Here is an 18,485-nt window from a genome sequence, read left to right as displayed (position 1 = left end):
TGTAAAAATTTTTATTTGGGGCAAATTTTTTAGTTTCGTCGTTTCCTTGTCTTCCTAGCAGTTGTAGTTAGTAGAGTAGCCAAGCCTTCGGATAAAACTATCATCATGCCTATTAGCGAAGAAACTATGTATTACGAGTCATTAGCTGTGAGGGAAAACGATCGCATTGAGCTTGTGAGAGAAGGGTGCAACAAGAAGATAAAGGGAGACATGGAAGATCAAGATTTTATCAGCATGATTGAGGGTGAGTTGAGAATTAATTGGCCTTCCTTGAATAAAACTAAGTAGACAACCAACTGATCCCAGTCAGAGAATCTACTCTTTGAAGTTTAATTTGCAAATATTCCATCGAATTTCATAGCCAATACGGATAGCAATCCTGACGTTCTGACGATACGTGCGATTTGAAACATTCCGGTCTAATTCTCGATTTTCTCATTTTACTGGTTCATTTCATTTTTAGTGAGCCAGCACGGATTAGTTAATCCTCGATTCGATATTGTGAAACAGGAGTTGCTAATCTGATTTTCTTGTCAACAGATGGTCAAAGCGTTTACAACGTTTGCGCTCCTGTGACTACTGTATTAGATATTGAAAATGAACAAAAATCGACAGGCCCTTTGTTATTCGAAACAAAACTCCAACAGCAAATTCAAGATTCTCGTTGGGTGCAGGAGATATTATCGAATGAAAAAGAATTGAAAGCCTTGTTAAGCCGGGACGACGTGGATTTCAGTCGAACTGCAGAGCCTGCTAGAATAAACGATGAAAAATTGGAAACTGTTGTGGAGCAAGACGAAGTCGTACTAACACCTACACATGAAGTGAAGGACAAAATTGATGCATGTTCGCCTGATGCACAGCGCATGAGCGATTGCAACATAAGCGGAACTGAGTCAGAGGATGTCGAGTTGATCGGTAACTAACTTTTAATCTTCAGTATCTTATTATTTTTAACGAGCCATATCGCGTTTTCTGTGCTGTCAGGTGACAACGTAAGTTGTCTGATGAAATTAAGAACCCACGATGCGCATATCGCGTCAAAGTTGGAGAAGGCACTTTGAACTTGATGGGTAAAATCCTTCCTGAAGCATTTCAGGAAAGGCTGAAGCACGTTAAAACAACTTCCCGATTTCTTGTAATAAGAGCTCAAGGATTTTGACTCGGTGCGAGATCGCCAAATTAAAACTGATTCTGGCCTAATTGAGAATGAGTCGTTTTATTTAGAATCTGCTCAGTGTTGTAAGATTCCCTTAGTCAGCTTTGTTTTCAGGTTGCCCGACGAACGCAAAGTTAGATTGAATCAAAAGCTTTGTAAATTTGATAAAAACCGGTTTAGATTTGACGAATCTTATGTGTGGAAGGGAGCGCTAAAAATTAGTTTCAAATATTCGTCCTGAAAGTTTCAGAGCAGTGGACGAACTAAGTTTTAGGGAATTTGACAAAATTTTCATAGGCTGACTTGACATGGAATAGGAGTTGAATTGCATCACTGTTTGCCCATTGCTGCTGGAATTTATAAAGAATCTATTTATTACATCTCATCACATGTGATAAAATTTACCCATTAAGGTGAATTCGACCATTTCCATTAAGAATTGATGAAGTTGCTCAGCTGCAAAGTTAACTTTTCATTCTTCTGCCCTCCATTTTTGCCAGGTCCTGATTCATAGCAAGATTACCATTGACTTTTTCAATTTCGTTTCAGATCTCACAAATGGTGCATTGCCGTCTCCCAATACTTCCGGCAATTCGGTGCCAGACGAACTGCTAAATTGCATTGAACAGGACCAGTGGCAAAAGAAGCTCGTCAAGCGCAAAATAGTGAACGTCGATGAATTGCTCGAGAACGTCGGAATGAAACTTCTTTTGCTTGAAAGTCCAAAGTCACTAATGGAGCAAAGTCTGGGCCACTAGAAATTTTTTCACTTTAACAAGATTTTAAGGGAAGTCCGCCAAGTTGGTCTGGCTGCCGAGTATGTATGTTCGCAATTTTAAGCAAATTCTCTTTTAATCTTTGCAATAGCTTTTAATAAACGATGTCCTTCGATTTTACTGCTGACTTTGATTACCTTGCTCCCTACAAATTTGGGCCTTATAATTCTAATAGTCTTGCGTGGATGTTAACTTCCTCGGAACAGTTGTGTATTAAGAACCAATTTGAGTTGAATGAGTTTGCCTGAACTGTAGTTTGACACACACTCGCACGTGTCTAGTGCACATTCATTTTATCTTCGACTTGCATAGTATCCAGCAGGACACAGAGTGGGTAAGTGTGAAGCATCGAAGTAATTTTTCAAAACCATGCACACAGATACACGTGCGCATCCGTTTTTTATCTGACCTAGATTCGTAAGACTGTTGAGCAGGCGAATCAGCATGTCTACTAAGAATGAAGCAAACTGAAATAATTTCAACTCCACGGGGTTTTCAACATACAAGATTTTAGCTCTGATTCTGTTCAGCATTAACAGAGTCGACCAATGACTACTTGCACAGGGGCGTTTTTGCTCAGGAGTTAGCTGGTCGGTCAGATAGAATTTTGAATCAAATATTTTGAACAAAGCAAAAAAAGACTAGGAGACGATGCTCTCTGCTAGCGCTCACGTAAGCCCGAATTCACTCGTACTTGATGCATACAGCCATTCAGGATATTTTGACGTGTTGCATTTTTTCCTGCCGTCAATTTTGCATTCACATAGAACTGAAAATCGTAGTTTGCCGCAATGATTCCAAAATCGTTGCCCAGCTAATGTATAGTTGGTACGCAGCTAAATTTCGGCACGATTGTACGTTGAACGTGAAGCGAGCAATGCTTGTGATTACCTGGTGTATATATACATGCCTCGGTACCATAATGGCAGCTGTTTCGTAAGAATTTGCGGTGGGCCCTCGTAAGCTACGGTAGTCCTTTCTAATGTTCAACGTGAATAATCAGCTCTTCATTCAACGACGTAATGATAATAATACTTTCTAAAACTGCCAAGTTTTTACTCATTTTGACCGCAGGGCAATAATATTTCTAGATATCTTCTTAAATTACTAACTATTGCAAAAACACCGAATAATGCTAAAGCTCAGTGATGAAAAAAAATACGTCTAAATGAGACTGGCACCTTAATGTTCCATTAGATACTAATTCATCTAATTATCAAGCATTTAACGTCAAGTTGTCAAGAGATTGAATTTTATTACGATAAATTTGCTAAAGCACAAAAACGCCTGGAAGAAGCAAGTTAGTGTGACGCTCGAGTTCAACATCAAATAAGTCATAAAAATGAAGTTTTAACAAGATTAAACTAATGCCACATTCCTACCTCTAAGTATTGAACTTAAGATACAGGTAATAAATAAAATGGAACCTCCAGACAGCCTGGGCACAGTTACAACGATACAGAAGCGTTGAGGCTCCACGACTCGAGGAGGAGGTATGGGCGGCTGCTTGCGCTTATTGACACGAGTCCTTCACATTGATTGAAAACATTAATAACAAGATGACAAATTTGTTGCGAACCAATCAGTCACCGAATCCAAAACTCTCTAAAATTTAAGAGAGTTTATCGGTTTTGGGCCCGAATAATGTTTTTTTTTTTATTTAACTCGCCACAATGATGTAACATCGACTGCTGTACCTGAACGTTTGTATTAATGCTGCCTCACAAAAAGTAGGCTTCAGATAATAACAGATAATCTAGAACTGGAAGAATTTGGCTTTAATAAAAAATGAAACCGAAATTAATGTGCAAACATAACCGCTCAGTTCGAAATATACGGCTTTAGATTCGTCATCTCAGCATTAACAAAAACAAATGTAATAATAGACTTCTCAAATGAAAAAAACCCACAAGTTTCCGACGTGTTCTCAGACACTGCTCTATAATAACAAAAATCAATACTATATTTTCTAAAGAAAACAACTGTACACGTATCCGTAGCGGCTTTTTTGGCGGCAGTCAACTGATCCAGTTATAAATCCAAGCCCATGAAGCTTCCATTCAAACTCCGAAACCCAGCAACCAACTGCAACATTAAACCTTGTGCGCAAAGCCAAAAGAATATTTGTTGCTAAGATGGAACTTGGAAAGAAAAAAATTAAGATCCTGAAAAATAAGACCAGGGAACCAAAGGTAAATTTTGCCTAATAAGAAATAACATACGGTATGATGTTTAAGATAAATAATGCAAACAAAGAAGCAGCAGGTGTAGGAACGACTCAACTTCTAACAAGACTGACACTATCTAGACATCGTGACACACATATCAAACCGCTTTTCTGCCACACTCGTAAGTTATCTAAAGTATTTCTGAGGTATCTTTCCACAACGATGATTATTGAACAGCAGCTGGACTGATGTAGTTCCATCGTTAGAAAGCTGCCTAGAAGTCTCGATATTAAGGACGAAGAACTCCAGAACTTGCTGCTACCGATGTTCATTCATCAGAGCACATCTAATTGAGCCAAACCTGCGTGGTAGCCACCACAATATTCTAGTAAAAATATAATTAGCGGCAATAAAAAGTTGACTTTCAAGCAAAGAACATGAAAATCAGACAGAAGGCAGAAAATCCTGGCATGAAAGAAGCTGATTTCACAGTGAGAAAGTAATGACGAATAAAAATTAAAATAAGACTACCTCACTCAATTCATACATAAATGTCCCCTTCTCTTTCAAATTCTGCAATCAGAAATGCGAGATAATGTAATTAAGGACACAGAAGAAGGAATGTTAAACATTCAAATCTAATTGGCGATTGATAAGATTTTCCAATAACTTACAGTTTGATTAACGCCTTGTACCGCCATATTAAAATTATACTAGAGAATCGCCATTAAAAACTGCAGAAGGTAGGAAAACCCCAAAAAGACGTGCTATCTCTAGATCATTTGATATACAATACAGAGAAATTAATGATTCACATCATCAGGATCTTCATTTTTCTACACACAAATATTACAGTGAACAATTGAAGAAATGACTGAAAATGAATGCGCAAAAGAACTAAAGGAGCCGAGAACGAATTAAAATAACTTTGCCAGTAGTTAAATTTCCAGGCACTGGAGGAAGACATGCGAAATTTGCGCATTCTCACAGTGAAAATTAATGTTTAGTAAATAACCAATTTATACGATGCCAGATGCAATCATTATCTCTTCTTTCATTAAACAATTAATAAATTTATATCAAGACAACTATAAAATAAGTACTTCTATATCCCCCAAAAAGTTTTATCCGTTATACATAACTAATCAACGAATGCGGCCAATCCTCGAAGGAAGTAATGCAAAAGGAAATAAATGAACCCCAATGACTTGAGTGCACATAAAATGTACTCATCAACCAATCAATGCAACCAATGCTCAACACTATTAGAGAGACAACATCATTAAGGCGCATACTGAGCCCTCAAAACAGAAATTAACTTAGCCATGATTGTTGTATCAAGTCATGTATGAATGAAGCTATATTATGGTATTCATGGGAAAGAATGGCTCAAGCTTGATTGTTGACAAGTTTAGCTGGTAGTACGCCATCCCGACAGGAACTAATTTACCTCGTTTACCCTTCAACTTCATTCAAATTTAGAAACAATCCGTAAATTTAGAAACAATCTGTGAAACAAATTTCTTTGTCAAATCTGTTCTATAAGCAGAAGTGCACGAGGTGTCTTGTATACATTTTTGTCCAGCCACATTTCATACTTGATAAAGGAAACTGTCTAACAAGCAGCGTTAACAGGCAGAGTTTTGCAGCAGCATACACTGACTCTTCCACCAGTTGGTCTTGAGAAGTTGAAGCGTCGCTGAGAGAAGCGAAGAGGAGAACTGCAAGCCATGCAGGGCGATTGTCCCTCCTATGCAGGCAGCTGCAGCTTCTTCCCCTTCAAAACTGAAGAAATAGCAGGCGGCTATTAATTTTTCTAACCATAATAGAGAGGAAGATTTTCACTTACAAAACGATTAAACAGGGATTTACCTTCGAGCCTAAACTTGACATGGCAAGCTTTCCATGAAAATTACAAGAATATGCTGGATTACATTTAAATGTGCAAATTCAACATTAAAATATTTCAATTCTGGTATGAAGTAAAACAAGCTAACTGTAAAAATTACCCAAGTAACACATAATAGCAAAGCATAACTTGTAAAACAAATAGGCATATCGAAACGTACGGATTAGAAAGTGGGAAACATGCTGAGAATAGTTCAACAAGGAGTTTTTCACAACTCCGACTATTGTCAGTGAGTAGTTTATGGAGGCAAATTCTGGTGTTTACCAGCAGACCTAGCTAACATTGAGTCCACTGGGACGCTGAGTAGACAGTTTATGAGTCACGAGGACACGAGCTCTCACTGGGCGGAAGCACCACTACTTCCAAAATGCTATACAATTGTATAAGACAGCTCCAGTATATATCTTTCTCAACCACAGCAATGTTGCACTCATTACAGGAACGCCTTACGGTTGATGGTTTTAGTTGTGTATACCTCTGTCTGTAAGGACTATGTTACTTACCACCCAGTTTTTAGACAAGTCTATTATGAATGCGACTATACTTATCCATTACGTTTAGTCATAGAATCCCAATTCTCCTCAAAGTGATTTTTATAAGAGATATATCAATCCTGTATGCAACTAAATAATGCTTCAGACACAATTATGAAATACATTGCAGGAAAGAAGGATGTGGCAAGCAGTAAATATTGTACCCTTAGTGATGTAGAGGTAGAAGAAGTCGCAGTACAAGACCGTCTGCACGACGCCAGCCAGCGTAGCGATCATGTCGTAGAAACCTTCGCTGTAGTATCGGTACACCTGACAAAATCATACGGAAACATGCTCAAAATGCCTGCCAATGAATAACCAGGTTATTGATTATCATTATCACTAAAACTGACTTAAGCCACAAAAATTGTATATTCACGTTATGCCAGTTACCAGAGTAAATATTATTAGCCAACTAGTAAATTCAATAAAACTCTAATGATGAAAATATCTTGTACTCGGCTTTAATGCACGTAAAGCTAGTTTAGTTATGGAGTAATAATTATACAGAATTTCTAAACTGACGATTTACACATTTTCAGAAGCGGACAGTCTTTTGCGGAACGAACATACCTAGTATGTAATGTACACAACCATTAGAGTTCTTGATATTAAAGTAACAAGAACTCAACTACTTTTACAAGCACTGTTGATTTTATTTGAATAAAAATATGTCAAGTTGGATGTCACAGATTTACGTACCATTTAATTTTCCATTCAACTACTATAGAGGAGCTAATCTCTTCTCTCAATGCTTACCCAGTTAACGATGTAGAGAGCCCTGTAGGAGCCCAGAGCAAAAAGGTAGTGAGAAGTGATGCTCTCTGCTTCCCCAGTCTTGGAGACCATGAACAGCTGAGGCAAGATTGCCACGGCCTCCAGGTAAATGCTAAACGTCCACATCACCTGAACAGCAAAATTACTCATGGATATAAAACGAACTTGTCATTATGAGAATTCATTACAGCGAATTAACTCTGATTATACAAATAACTTCTCAAATTTATGCAAGAAACGGAGTCCATAACTTCATGCAGCAAAATCACTTTTTGATACATGTACTTTCACTTATTGGTTCTGCAGCTTGCTATAGTTGAGAAATTTCTTACTTAAGTCACTCCCAGTAGCTTAATTTATTATTAATGTAGTAAAATATTTATTATATCAGCTGTGTTGCAACACGTGCTTATTTCTCATAAATATTAAAGTAGGTACATAGTTTTATATTAAAACTATTCAGAACCATCGACATCTGAAAAAGAACTGTACCATAGAGCAAGCATCTACCTCAATAATAGAGAACTCATGATTAATGATGAGGGCTAGGCCAGCAGCAGGCAGGATGAGAAATTCAAGGCGGAAGGTGTCGTGGTTGTGGTCGTATGTAGCCTTGAACTTGACGTACATCAAGTAGAGAGTGGCATATGCAGCAGCCAGGTACACAACCTGCACATAAGTGGACCTTATCAAGTAAGGGCAAAAATATAAAAACCTTTTTTATATTATCAGAGAAGAGGGAGATAAATCGCTCTACTGAAGTTATACACAAAAGAAACTAACAAGCAGCAAAATGGGCATCTTAGAGCAATTCATTTCAGGTTTTGCATTAATGAATATTGAGCTTAAGGTGATGATATCAGTCATTTGTGAATAGATCAAGTAATTGAATCATGGAATCAGACAACAGAAAAAACCTTGTGAAGACCACCAATAAGTTGCTTTTTTATTGCCATTTTAATACTTGATTTTCTTTGCATTGGTACTTCCAACAGCGCATATTATTTCCTCCTTTACAAGGATATGGATACAAGTTACATATATCCAGGCAATGATTATGTTGTACCCAATGACCTTTATAAAACTGTAAAAAAAACTTGACCTGGCTATACCTAAACTCTGTAGAAAAGTGTCTAGCAATGTAAAGAAGTCTTTTCTACACACCTAACTCTAACCCAAACCTACCGTGGTTGGGGTTTTTCAGAATGTCCGGTAATTTAGTACATTTATTTTTGTGTCCAGTTTTCAAGTACCGTACAAACTAGTTACAGAGTAAATAATCAGACGCAATTTTGTCTGGATTTTTAACCCCTGGCTGGTAATGTGGCCAATCCATCCAGCTATTGACCGAATCTCAAATATATATGCCTATAGTGTTATTCTAAATGATGAACCCAATTTAACAAACAAATTTGTATTTATTCAATATACACTTCAAAATGAGTACCTAGTTTATATGTACACCAATTGAGAGAGATTAATTTTTTGCATATTTATAAACGTTCAATATGTCACCCTATTGCAGCACAGTAAACATCCAAATGCTAGCCAAACTCGTCCCACACACAATAAAGCATATCTTCTGTTACAGAGTGCATTGCAGGAGTGATATGGTTCTTTAGATAAACCACAGTTGCTGGTAGAGGATGGACGTAAACAGATTCCTTGACATAACCCCATAAGAAATAGTCTCATGGGGTGAGATCAGGTGATCTCGGTGGCCAGGGGCCATACTTTCAAAACTCGCTAAGTGAACATAAGTTCATTTAGCTCTATTTGCTAGTCTATGATTGGTGGATTTTGCTTGGAAGGCAGTCAATGATTGGCTGATGAACTTACGATATCTTAATTTTTTTCAAAGTATAGGTCCAGAAGTGTGGTGCCAGATCTTCATTTCTTATGCGTCCTATCCTATGCATGTGGGATGAGTTTGGCTACCATTTAAATGTTTGCCATACATTAAACATTTATAAATATGTAAAAATATTTAATTTTTTCTTTCCATTGGTAAATAATTTATTCATTTTGAATTAATACTTGAATATATAGAAATTTATTCAAATGGATCCATCATTTATAATAACCCTGAATATCTGTAATTTTGAAATTTTCATCAGCAAAACTTCAATAGGAAAAAATGAAGAATTCTTAAACCTACAGCACCAACCTTCATTACACTGTTGTAAACTGACACAAAGTTTGTGAATAGGTCAAGGTAACGAGCTGTGAAGGTCAGAGCAAACAGGATCTGGGATTTGCCGGATATTCCTGCACAGGTGATAGAAATTAAGTCAACCAAGTCAGTTTATCATATATAATTGCAAACTATGACATAATCAACACTTGAGTACAGAGTGGCAAACCAGCAATTTTTGGAATCAGTTTATTTCTAATTTCCTCATTTAGTCAAGATTTAAACTAATTGATATCATATGTATGATAATGCTGGTATCATGATACTTTGCTGGTTGACTCATGGGACTCAAAATTGACTTGAGGACTTGTCTAAAAAATTCAACTTGAGATTTTTCTGAAGAACTCTCTGCTCTGCCACTATGCTCCTGAGTACTTAGTTTTCAAGTCAGCTCACACAGACACAAGAACACGTCATAGAGTGCTACATCATACATGACTTAACTCATACATGATCTGTGATTGGTTGGAGCTTGTTGGCGGGCGCCCAAAGCAATGTGGGTGATTTGGGGGGCCTTTTCTTTACTACCATTTTAATTACCATATTTATATGGTAACTTACCGTCAACCGGGGCTACTCGGGACGATTTTGAACGTTTTTCATTCATAACTTCTTAAATTAACATTTAATAAACATGTTTAAGCTCATTTCAAAGCTCCTTGCAAGGGCTATCCCATGGCTTCTCCAAAAAAAATCCATATGCTATTTGTAAGGTGCCACAAGCAAAAAAAGAGTGTCCCGAGTAGCCCCATCGAACAGGGCTACTCAGGACACTTGGAATAAAACTTCATTTTAAAAACATTTGAAGCATGCAGAGTGTACTCATCCATTACTAACAGTACTCTGAAGTCCTCCTCTTTCATTGTAGATGATGTAGAGGTAGAATAAATGACATTTTCTGTGATTTTTACTTGTTTTTCCTCCATTGATATGATATTACCAAATACATTAATTACCATATTATTGATGCGATATTACCGTATCCATGAACATGCCATTGAGCATTTACAACAACCTTGTCCACTGCAAGCTTCATATCAGCAGCCTTATAGCATTTTTCCTGTATCTGTAAGCTTAAAGGACAGCTTGTAATTTCACACCATTTCAATTGGGTTGAGTGAATTTACTATAAAAAAAAAAAGATCGTGAAAAACATACCTGAAACAGAAAGGAATGTTTTAGTGACAACCATCTTATGTTTTGGAGAAATAAATCATAGTTTAGGTCAATTACTTTTCATTCTATGATGCCTGGTGCACGATTCTATAGACATTCTATTCACAATTTTGTGATGACCGATGATGCACTAATTTTTCGATAAGTGAATTTTTTTTCACTGAGCAAGGTAAATGTAATCAATACTTATTGATTAAGAATATTAAGGTATTCTTTGTTTTTAATCAATATTTTTCTTAACTGGAACCTTTGCTATCTGAGGCTCTACTGTAAATGCATTTTTGGGGGTGTCCCAAATAGCCCCGGGGGGGTGTCCCGAGTAGCCCGCCATGCGGAAATGACCGCCATTTTTTTTTTTTTTTTTGGAATGAGATAGGCAAAATCTGTCAATTACGTTTACAAGCCGACACCTGGATGCAACTTTTATGTAAATAAAATTTTTTAATACGGTGAATTTTATTTTTACTACAGACCTTAGCAGAAGTAACTTGTCAAAATATCGTTTTTCACCATTTTTTCAGGAATTTTTCAAAGCTAGTAAATGTAGTATTTTTTAACTTCCTTTATACTACATAGATAGGAAAAATGTTGACATTTACGCCACTATATTTAGTTTTGCAATATTCTAATTAGTTTTGCTATGAAAACCGTTTTACGCTGTGTCGGAGGACTGTCCCGAGTTACCCCCGCCCGTCCCGAGTAGCCCTGGTTGACAGTAGCAAAAAAATAATCACCGTATTAAAAAGTTGTACGTACTTACTTAAAAGTTGCACACATGTGTAGGCTTAAAAATGTGATTGACAGAATTAGTGTACCGGTATCTAATTCCAGCACAACAGGGTAATAACTAATAAGGGACCCCCCTGGGGTAATAAGGGATATCCCAAAAATGTGTTTACAGTAGAGCCTTGGTTAGCAAAGGCTCCAGTTAACAAAAAAAAAAAAATCAACTGACAACAAAGAATTTTAATTAGATTTACCTTGCTCAGCGACTTGACAAAAAATTAGTGCATCATCGGTCATCACCAAACTGTGCATAGAATGTCATAGACAGATAGAACTGTTCACTGGGCAACATAGAATGACAAGTAATTAACCTTAACTATGATTTTTTTTCTCAAAAAATATGATGGTTGTCACTAAAATACTCCTTTGTATTTTAGGTATGTTCTTTACAATCTTTTTTCGATATAGTGAATTAACTTGACTCAATTAAAATGGTGCAAAATTACAAGCCATTCAGTAACTTACCTAACTACTGAAGAAATGCTACATGGCTGCTGATATGAAGCTTGCAGTGGACAAGGTTGTGGTCAATGCTCAATGGCATGTCCATGGATTAGGTAATATCACATCAATAATATGGTAATGTATGGATAAAGAAAATATAAAAAAAAACAAGTAAAAATCACAGAAAATGTCATTTATTCTACATCTACATTATCTACAAAGGAAGAGGAAGACAAGTACTGTTAGTAATGGATAAGCACACTGTTAATGCTTCAAACGTTTTAAAAATGAGTTTTATTTCAAGTGTCCCTTATTACCCCTTTCCCAGGGTTGGTTCAGGAGGCTTTTATTTTGTGTCTGGCATCTTACAAAAAGCATATGGAATTTTTTCAGAGATGCCATATGATAGTGCTTGCAAATACCTTTAAAATAAGCCCAAATTCATTTATGAAATCTTTCATTGTAAGAAGTTACCAACAAAAATGCTCAAAACCATCCTTTATTACCCTGTTTGATGGTACTGCACTTATCTGGCTTTTAGTCAATAAAAGCCATTCAAATAACACTAATCAAAACTACAATTTATAGGGTTTGACTATCAAACAATAAAAATATAGCTTTTTGAGATCTTGCTATAAAGTTGTAGTTAAATTTTATTGATATAAAGATTGTGCTGTGGCAGCTGAAAGCCTGAAATATTTTAAATGTTTTCCATCCTTATGAAATTAGATTAGAATATTCATACCTATTAATAATATCTAGCCACCACACTACATAGTACCGTCAAACGGGGTAAAAAGGGACGGTTTTGAGCATTTTTTGTTAATAACTTCTTACCATGAAACATTTCAGAAACAAGTTTAGGCTCATTTTATAGCTCTTTGCAAGGGCTATCCAATGGCATCTTCAAAAAAAATTCCGAATGCTATTTGTAAGGTGCCAAACGCAAAATAAAACTGTCCCAATTTACCCCTGGGAACGGGGTAATCCGGGACACTTGCAATAAAAGTTAATTTTAAAATGTTTGAAGCATGCAGAGTTTACTCATCCATTACTAACAGTACTTTGAAGTCCTCCTCTTTCATTGTTGATGATGTAGATGTAAAATAAATGACATTTTCTGTGATTTTTACTTGTTTTTCCTTTATTGATATTATATTACCATATTCATTAATTACCGTATTATCAATGTGATATTACTGTATCCATGGACATGCCATTGAGCATTGACAACGACCTTGTCCACTGCAAGCTTCATATCAGCAGCCATGTAGCATTTCTTCTGTATCTGTAAGCTTACAGGATGGTTTGTAATTTTGCACAATTTTAATTAAGTCTGGTGATTTCACTATAACAAAAAAGATTGTGAAAAACATACCTGAAACAGAAAATAATGTTTTAGTGACAACCATCATATGTTTTGGAGAAATAAATCATAGTTTAGGTCAATTACTTTTCATTCTATGACGCCCGGTGTATAATTCTATACAGCAATCCCTTGATTAACGCGGTTAATAAATCCCCGAGTTTTACCGTGTTAAGCAAAACCGCGCTAATCAAACTTAAGAATATATGGGAATAATTATAATGAATCCTCAAAAATAGCAAAGTTACATAATAATTTTTTTTCCACTAAAATTCATCATATTTTTTTCTAAATAATAGGGGAAATAAATTTAAAAAATGTGAATGAATTATCGTATTGTTTCCCGTGCGTATTGTTGACACGGGAAACCCTAGGTCTTCACCAATCTTCGTTTTCGTTTCACCATTATCAAAACGCTTAATTATTTCAAGCTTAGTCTCCAAAGTGATATTTTTATGTTTACGCGTTCCCTTTTTGTCCATAATTATGACGGTAATTTATCAAGGAAAATTATGTAGTTTGATAAAAATGAGCAGTAGATATGGCAGCGATCTTGACCAGTTGAAGGCTAACGAGTAACTAGAGCACCGGCATGGCGCACTTACCGGCGAACGTTGCTGAACTCGACCATTCGAGTTATGAACAAGAATGAACGAGACAAAGCGCGGTTAAACCGACTCTGTAGTCAGCACGAGTGCCTACGGAACGGGACCTTATTTAAAGAATTATTGGCTGAAATTCATAAAGTAACAACATTCGGCGAATTTTTCCAAAAGTCGTAACAAAAGTAACAAAAGATCTAATAAGCACAAAGTAACACTTTTGTTACGAACGTAACACCTCTGGCTAGAGGCGGGAAAATGGTGCGTTGTGAAAAAAAATCGCGCTAATCAAAACTGGCACCGCGTAGATTAAGGGTAGGTCGCACATTTTTTTTCCGCGGTAATCAAAACCGCGGTATTCAAAACCGTGCTAATCAAGGGATTGCTGTATACGTATAGCATTCTATGTACAATTTTGTGAGGACCGATGATGCACTAATTTTTCGATAAGTGAATTTTTTTCACAGAGCGAGGTAAATGTAATGAAATTCTTTGTTGTTAATCAATTTTTTTTGTTAACTGGAACCTTTGCTAACTGAGGTTCTACTGTAAACGCATTTTTAAGGGTGTCCCTAATTACCCTGGGAGGGGGGTGTCCCGAGTAGCCCCGCCATGCGGTAATGGCTGCCATTTTTTTTTGAATGAGAAAGGACAATTCCGTCAATTACATTTTCAAGCTGACACCTGGGTGCAACTTTTATGTATATAAAATTTTTTAATATGGCAAATATTTTTTTTGCTTCAGACATTAGCAGAGGTACCTTTCCAAAATCGCACTTTTCACACTTTTTTCAGCGATTTTTTCGAGATAGTAAATGTTTGATTTCTTGACTAGCTTTATACATAATACATACCGTAAAATGAGGTAGGTAGTAAAAATGCTGACGTTTACACCACTATTTTTAGTTTTGCAATATTTTGATTAGTTTAGCTGCTACAACATTTCTATGAAATGTGGGACATATGTCCCAATTTACCCCGCCCATCCCTTTTTATCCCGTTTGACGGTAGTTTGATAGTTGAATTTTTGTTAATAAGTTTTTAATCTTGCAGGTTGCACTTGCAGCCCAGTTTTGCATTTTTAAACCTATCAAATAAGAGAATTCATCTGTCAAGAATCTCAGCTTCAAAAATGGCTGGAAAGCTTATCATGGGCTTCATGGCTTGGTCCACTTGGAAAGAAGGCTAGCACAATTAGGAAGTGGAGAAGAAGCCCACCAGCACCAGTGTCCAGTGCAGTGAATTAGACAAAAATTCTGCAACAACCAACAACAATTCAGCATGGGATGATGGGTGGCTTCTGCTTAATATTTTAGATAGTTATAAAGAGTACAATTGGGCCACATGCATAGTGGAAGTCTATGAAGAGAGGTACTTATGTCGGTCCACCGCCGTGCGGCGGTCCGCGGTCTTAACCCTTCGCAAGGCCCCATGCCCTTGGCCCTTGGGCCCCTGTTGCAAGTTGCAATCAATGCAATGGTCTAAACTCAACGGTTCGACTCCCATGGTCTCATCACAACTCCCTTTAGAAATATGTAAAGTTTTGAAATTGATATATATATATCAATAAATATTTGAACTGGGAAATTCCTTAGTTACTTACGTTGGTTCCAGAATGATATCAATGACGTAAAAAATGACAATGACAATTATGACATCAGTTAAGAAGCTTCAGCCATGAATGATCTCAGCTCTGCTCAGTCCTTTTACCTCGTAATTAATTATGTTAGAACTTCGATGTTCAAATGTTGATACTACTGGCAAGTGTCAATATCACAATCAAAATTATTTCACCATCAGAAATATGTTATAGTATTAGCACAATCGAAAATATTATTCACAAATAACATCGATCGCAATACTAAACTGTTTTCATATTCACTGGGATCACTGCCTTAACTGCGGTGACGTCACACAACAACAAAAGAACACGTCACACAACATGACATCAAACAATGCAATATTTCGCATTTTCGCTGCACCACAAATAAATAAATGTGAATAATTAGCAATGGAAAATGTATTGCTGCAACATTTTGAGAGACTGTGCCTAAGCAGAATAATATATTATTATTATCATAGTAAATATACTAAGTAATAAAGTAGTTCCTTGAATGGCCACTGCTGGCGCTAGGATCTGGATGAATGCGCCATGTTTGTTTAGAATTCAAACAATTTGGTATCTTACTGCACCACAAGTTAATATATTTAAATAATTAATAATGGAAAATATGTTGCTGGAACACTTTAAGAGACTGTGCCTAAACAGAATACGATATTATTTTGCCACACAAAGTGACGGAATATAGGGATTTGGTAGGTTTCCATTCTAAAGGCTTTTTAATAAATATGGCAACATTTTGTGACTTTTCATTGTTGCTGACGCGTAGTGAAGTGTTTTGAGAGTCATGTGAAGGCAACAGAACTTACGTAACGCATGCGGTTTTTTTTATAGTTTTTCATTTCTTGATACGTCCTTAAAGTGTCGGAATATACCGCGTTTACCCTAAGAACAGGTTCTTTTGAATAACCTATGGTCTATGGATTGGCACCATGGCCACAAGCACAAGATTACAAATGAATTGAAAATTGCTGCCTCTGGAGGTTGGAGCCAATGAGCCATAAGATTTCAGTAACAAGTTAGAAATCCAATCCTGATTTGTAAGCTACGACCAGTCACCAGAGCTTGCTCACACCCTCAGCCCCAGGCCCCTGGCAGGCTGGCAGGGGCAGCCCCCCCACCAGGGCCACCACCAGTGCCTCAGGGCTCAGAGGGCTCAGCTGCCTCTTTAGCCTAGGAAGTGGGAACAATCAATTCTTGTTTGATAAAATATTAAACAATATTTGTGTGAAACTTTTATCAATCTTGCATTGAGTAACAATTTTCAATGGGACTTGAAAGTTGAAGAATCCCAAGTCTGAAGTCGGTAGGCCAACATTTGAAGTTTTGAACATTCCACAACAGGAAATCAGGCACAAAAATATTATATATAGGTAGCATTTGCAAATTGCAGGAATCAAGCTAGTATATTGAATTAGGTATATGCCTCTTTAAAGCCTTAGTCAACAGGAGAATAGCCACAACAGTCTTTCCTGTTGAAACTTGACCCGGCATTCGGTTTCGGTGAATAGAGCGAGTAAACAATAACAAGGTTTCTGATTCAATTATTAATAATACATACCAGCACAAGACCTTGTCGTCCATATTTTTAGAAGAAGAATTATTATAGCTAATAAGTGAGCTAGGTCACCACCAAGTCTAAAAATATTCATGTTTGCAATCCAACTTTAGTAACTGCAGGACGCGATACTGCCACTACGACCGTCTAATGACGTGGCTCCCAGACGTGTGATGAAAATTGCCTACAATGAGTAAAGGCTTCGATCTAAGAATTCGGGCTGTGTTGTCAACGGAAATATGTAATATTATGTAATATTCCTGGACGAGTCCTATCAAAAATGAACTTGCGCAGAAGAAGAAATCGATCTTCAAAATTTATTTGCATATAATGTAGAATAATGTTTGATTAATTTGGATTTAAGTTGGGTATAAGGAATCGAACACATCTTACCTTCATGAAGCTCTAGAACAGATGTAAATAGTTTAAACGCAACACGAGGTTTTGTTCTGCAGGTTTCTCTACATTGATAAATAATGTATTTTTAGGCTAAGAATGGCATGAGAGCTTGAATATCTGCCCTCTAACTTGTATTGGAAAAGTATAATTGAGCAAGAATTCAAGAATCGGCAACAGGGTTATGGGCCTATTTTCTTCAATGCCGACACTTCTATTCTATTCTAAGAAAAAGCTGAAAATTAGTTTAACCACTCGTCAGGATAGCCCAGGAGTTTGGTACGATGAGTAACAGAATAGGATCATTGGGTTGTATACACGATCCATCCAGCCAACTGTGTAGATTACTGTTTGAAATCAGTGAGGCGTCCGGGCGGTTAATTACGTACAATGGATACTAAAGCAGTAAGCTTCATATTGGAGAATTTTAATAAACTGTTAAAATTCTGCGATGTTCAGAGTCAGAGACAGACCCAATACTATAGCAGTGTCAATGTTAATTAGATCGTTGAACCTGCCGACGATACTGAATATCGCATATAATTCACACCTTGTTGCGGGTCTCGAACACAAAACACACTGCTCCAATTTTGCGCTGCTAAACCACTTGGCCTGCTCCTCGATTATACCAGAAATGTAGCATGAAGTGGGGATCGAACCCATATATTGCTGCTCCCATCCTTGTACTCTAAAAATTAGCCAAATCAATGGTGACACCGCTAATACTATTACCAATAATCATCTGCCGGATCTTTCCCGGCCCGCACTTTCACTTGCGATTGCCACAAACCGATCAGTGTTCGGGAATAAAAATTATTTGATCGATATTTTCAATGTTTGCAAACATACATTTCTATCAACATTTTTCCTTTGTACAATCAAATAACAAATAAAAATATGTATATTCAATGCAATATTGAATGCTCAGTTGTACACCGTATTACGAGTGAACGATTTAGAAAATTTCGTTTAGAATAAATCATAACTGAACCATCGCAAACTTGGTAAACATATTAAACT

At 36.8% G+C, this 18,485-nt stretch overlaps 2 protein-coding genes across 2 annotated transcripts; one reads left to right on the top strand and one right to left on the bottom strand.

Moving 5' to 3' along the window:
* LOC108673430 lies at positions 1-2,055 on the top strand. The gene is made up of 3 exons (XM_018161258.2): positions 1-244; positions 541-918; positions 1,709-2,055. The coding sequence occupies exons 1-3, from the start codon at positions 106-108 to the stop codon at positions 1,915-1,917; spliced, it is 726 nt and encodes a 241-aa protein (XP_018016747.1). The 5' UTR covers positions 1-105; the 3' UTR covers positions 1,918-2,055.
* Positions 2,056-2,976: 921 nt separating this feature from the next.
* LOC108673442 (ER lumen protein-retaining receptor) lies at positions 2,977-17,258 on the bottom strand. The gene is made up of 6 exons (XM_018161276.2): positions 17,073-17,258; positions 9,490-9,590; positions 7,833-7,991; positions 7,305-7,451; positions 6,710-6,815; positions 2,977-5,888 (listed from the first exon to the last, which is right to left on the bottom strand). Exons 1-6 carry the CDS (start codon positions 17,161-17,163, stop codon positions 5,854-5,856), a joined length of 639 nt encoding a protein of 212 aa, XP_018016765.1. The 5' UTR covers positions 17,164-17,258; the 3' UTR covers positions 2,977-5,853.
* Positions 17,259-18,485: the final 1,227 nt, after the last annotated feature.

This window comes from Hyalella azteca, unplaced genomic scaffold (assembly GCF_000764305.2).
Source record: "Hyalella azteca isolate HAZT.00-mixed unplaced genomic scaffold, Hazt_2.0.2 contig17967, whole genome shotgun sequence".
Taxonomy (NCBI): Eukaryota; Metazoa; Arthropoda; class Malacostraca; order Amphipoda; family Hyalellidae; genus Hyalella; species Hyalella azteca.
Note: the sequence above shows the minus strand (reverse complement) of the source record. Positions and strands in the feature narration are given on the sequence as shown.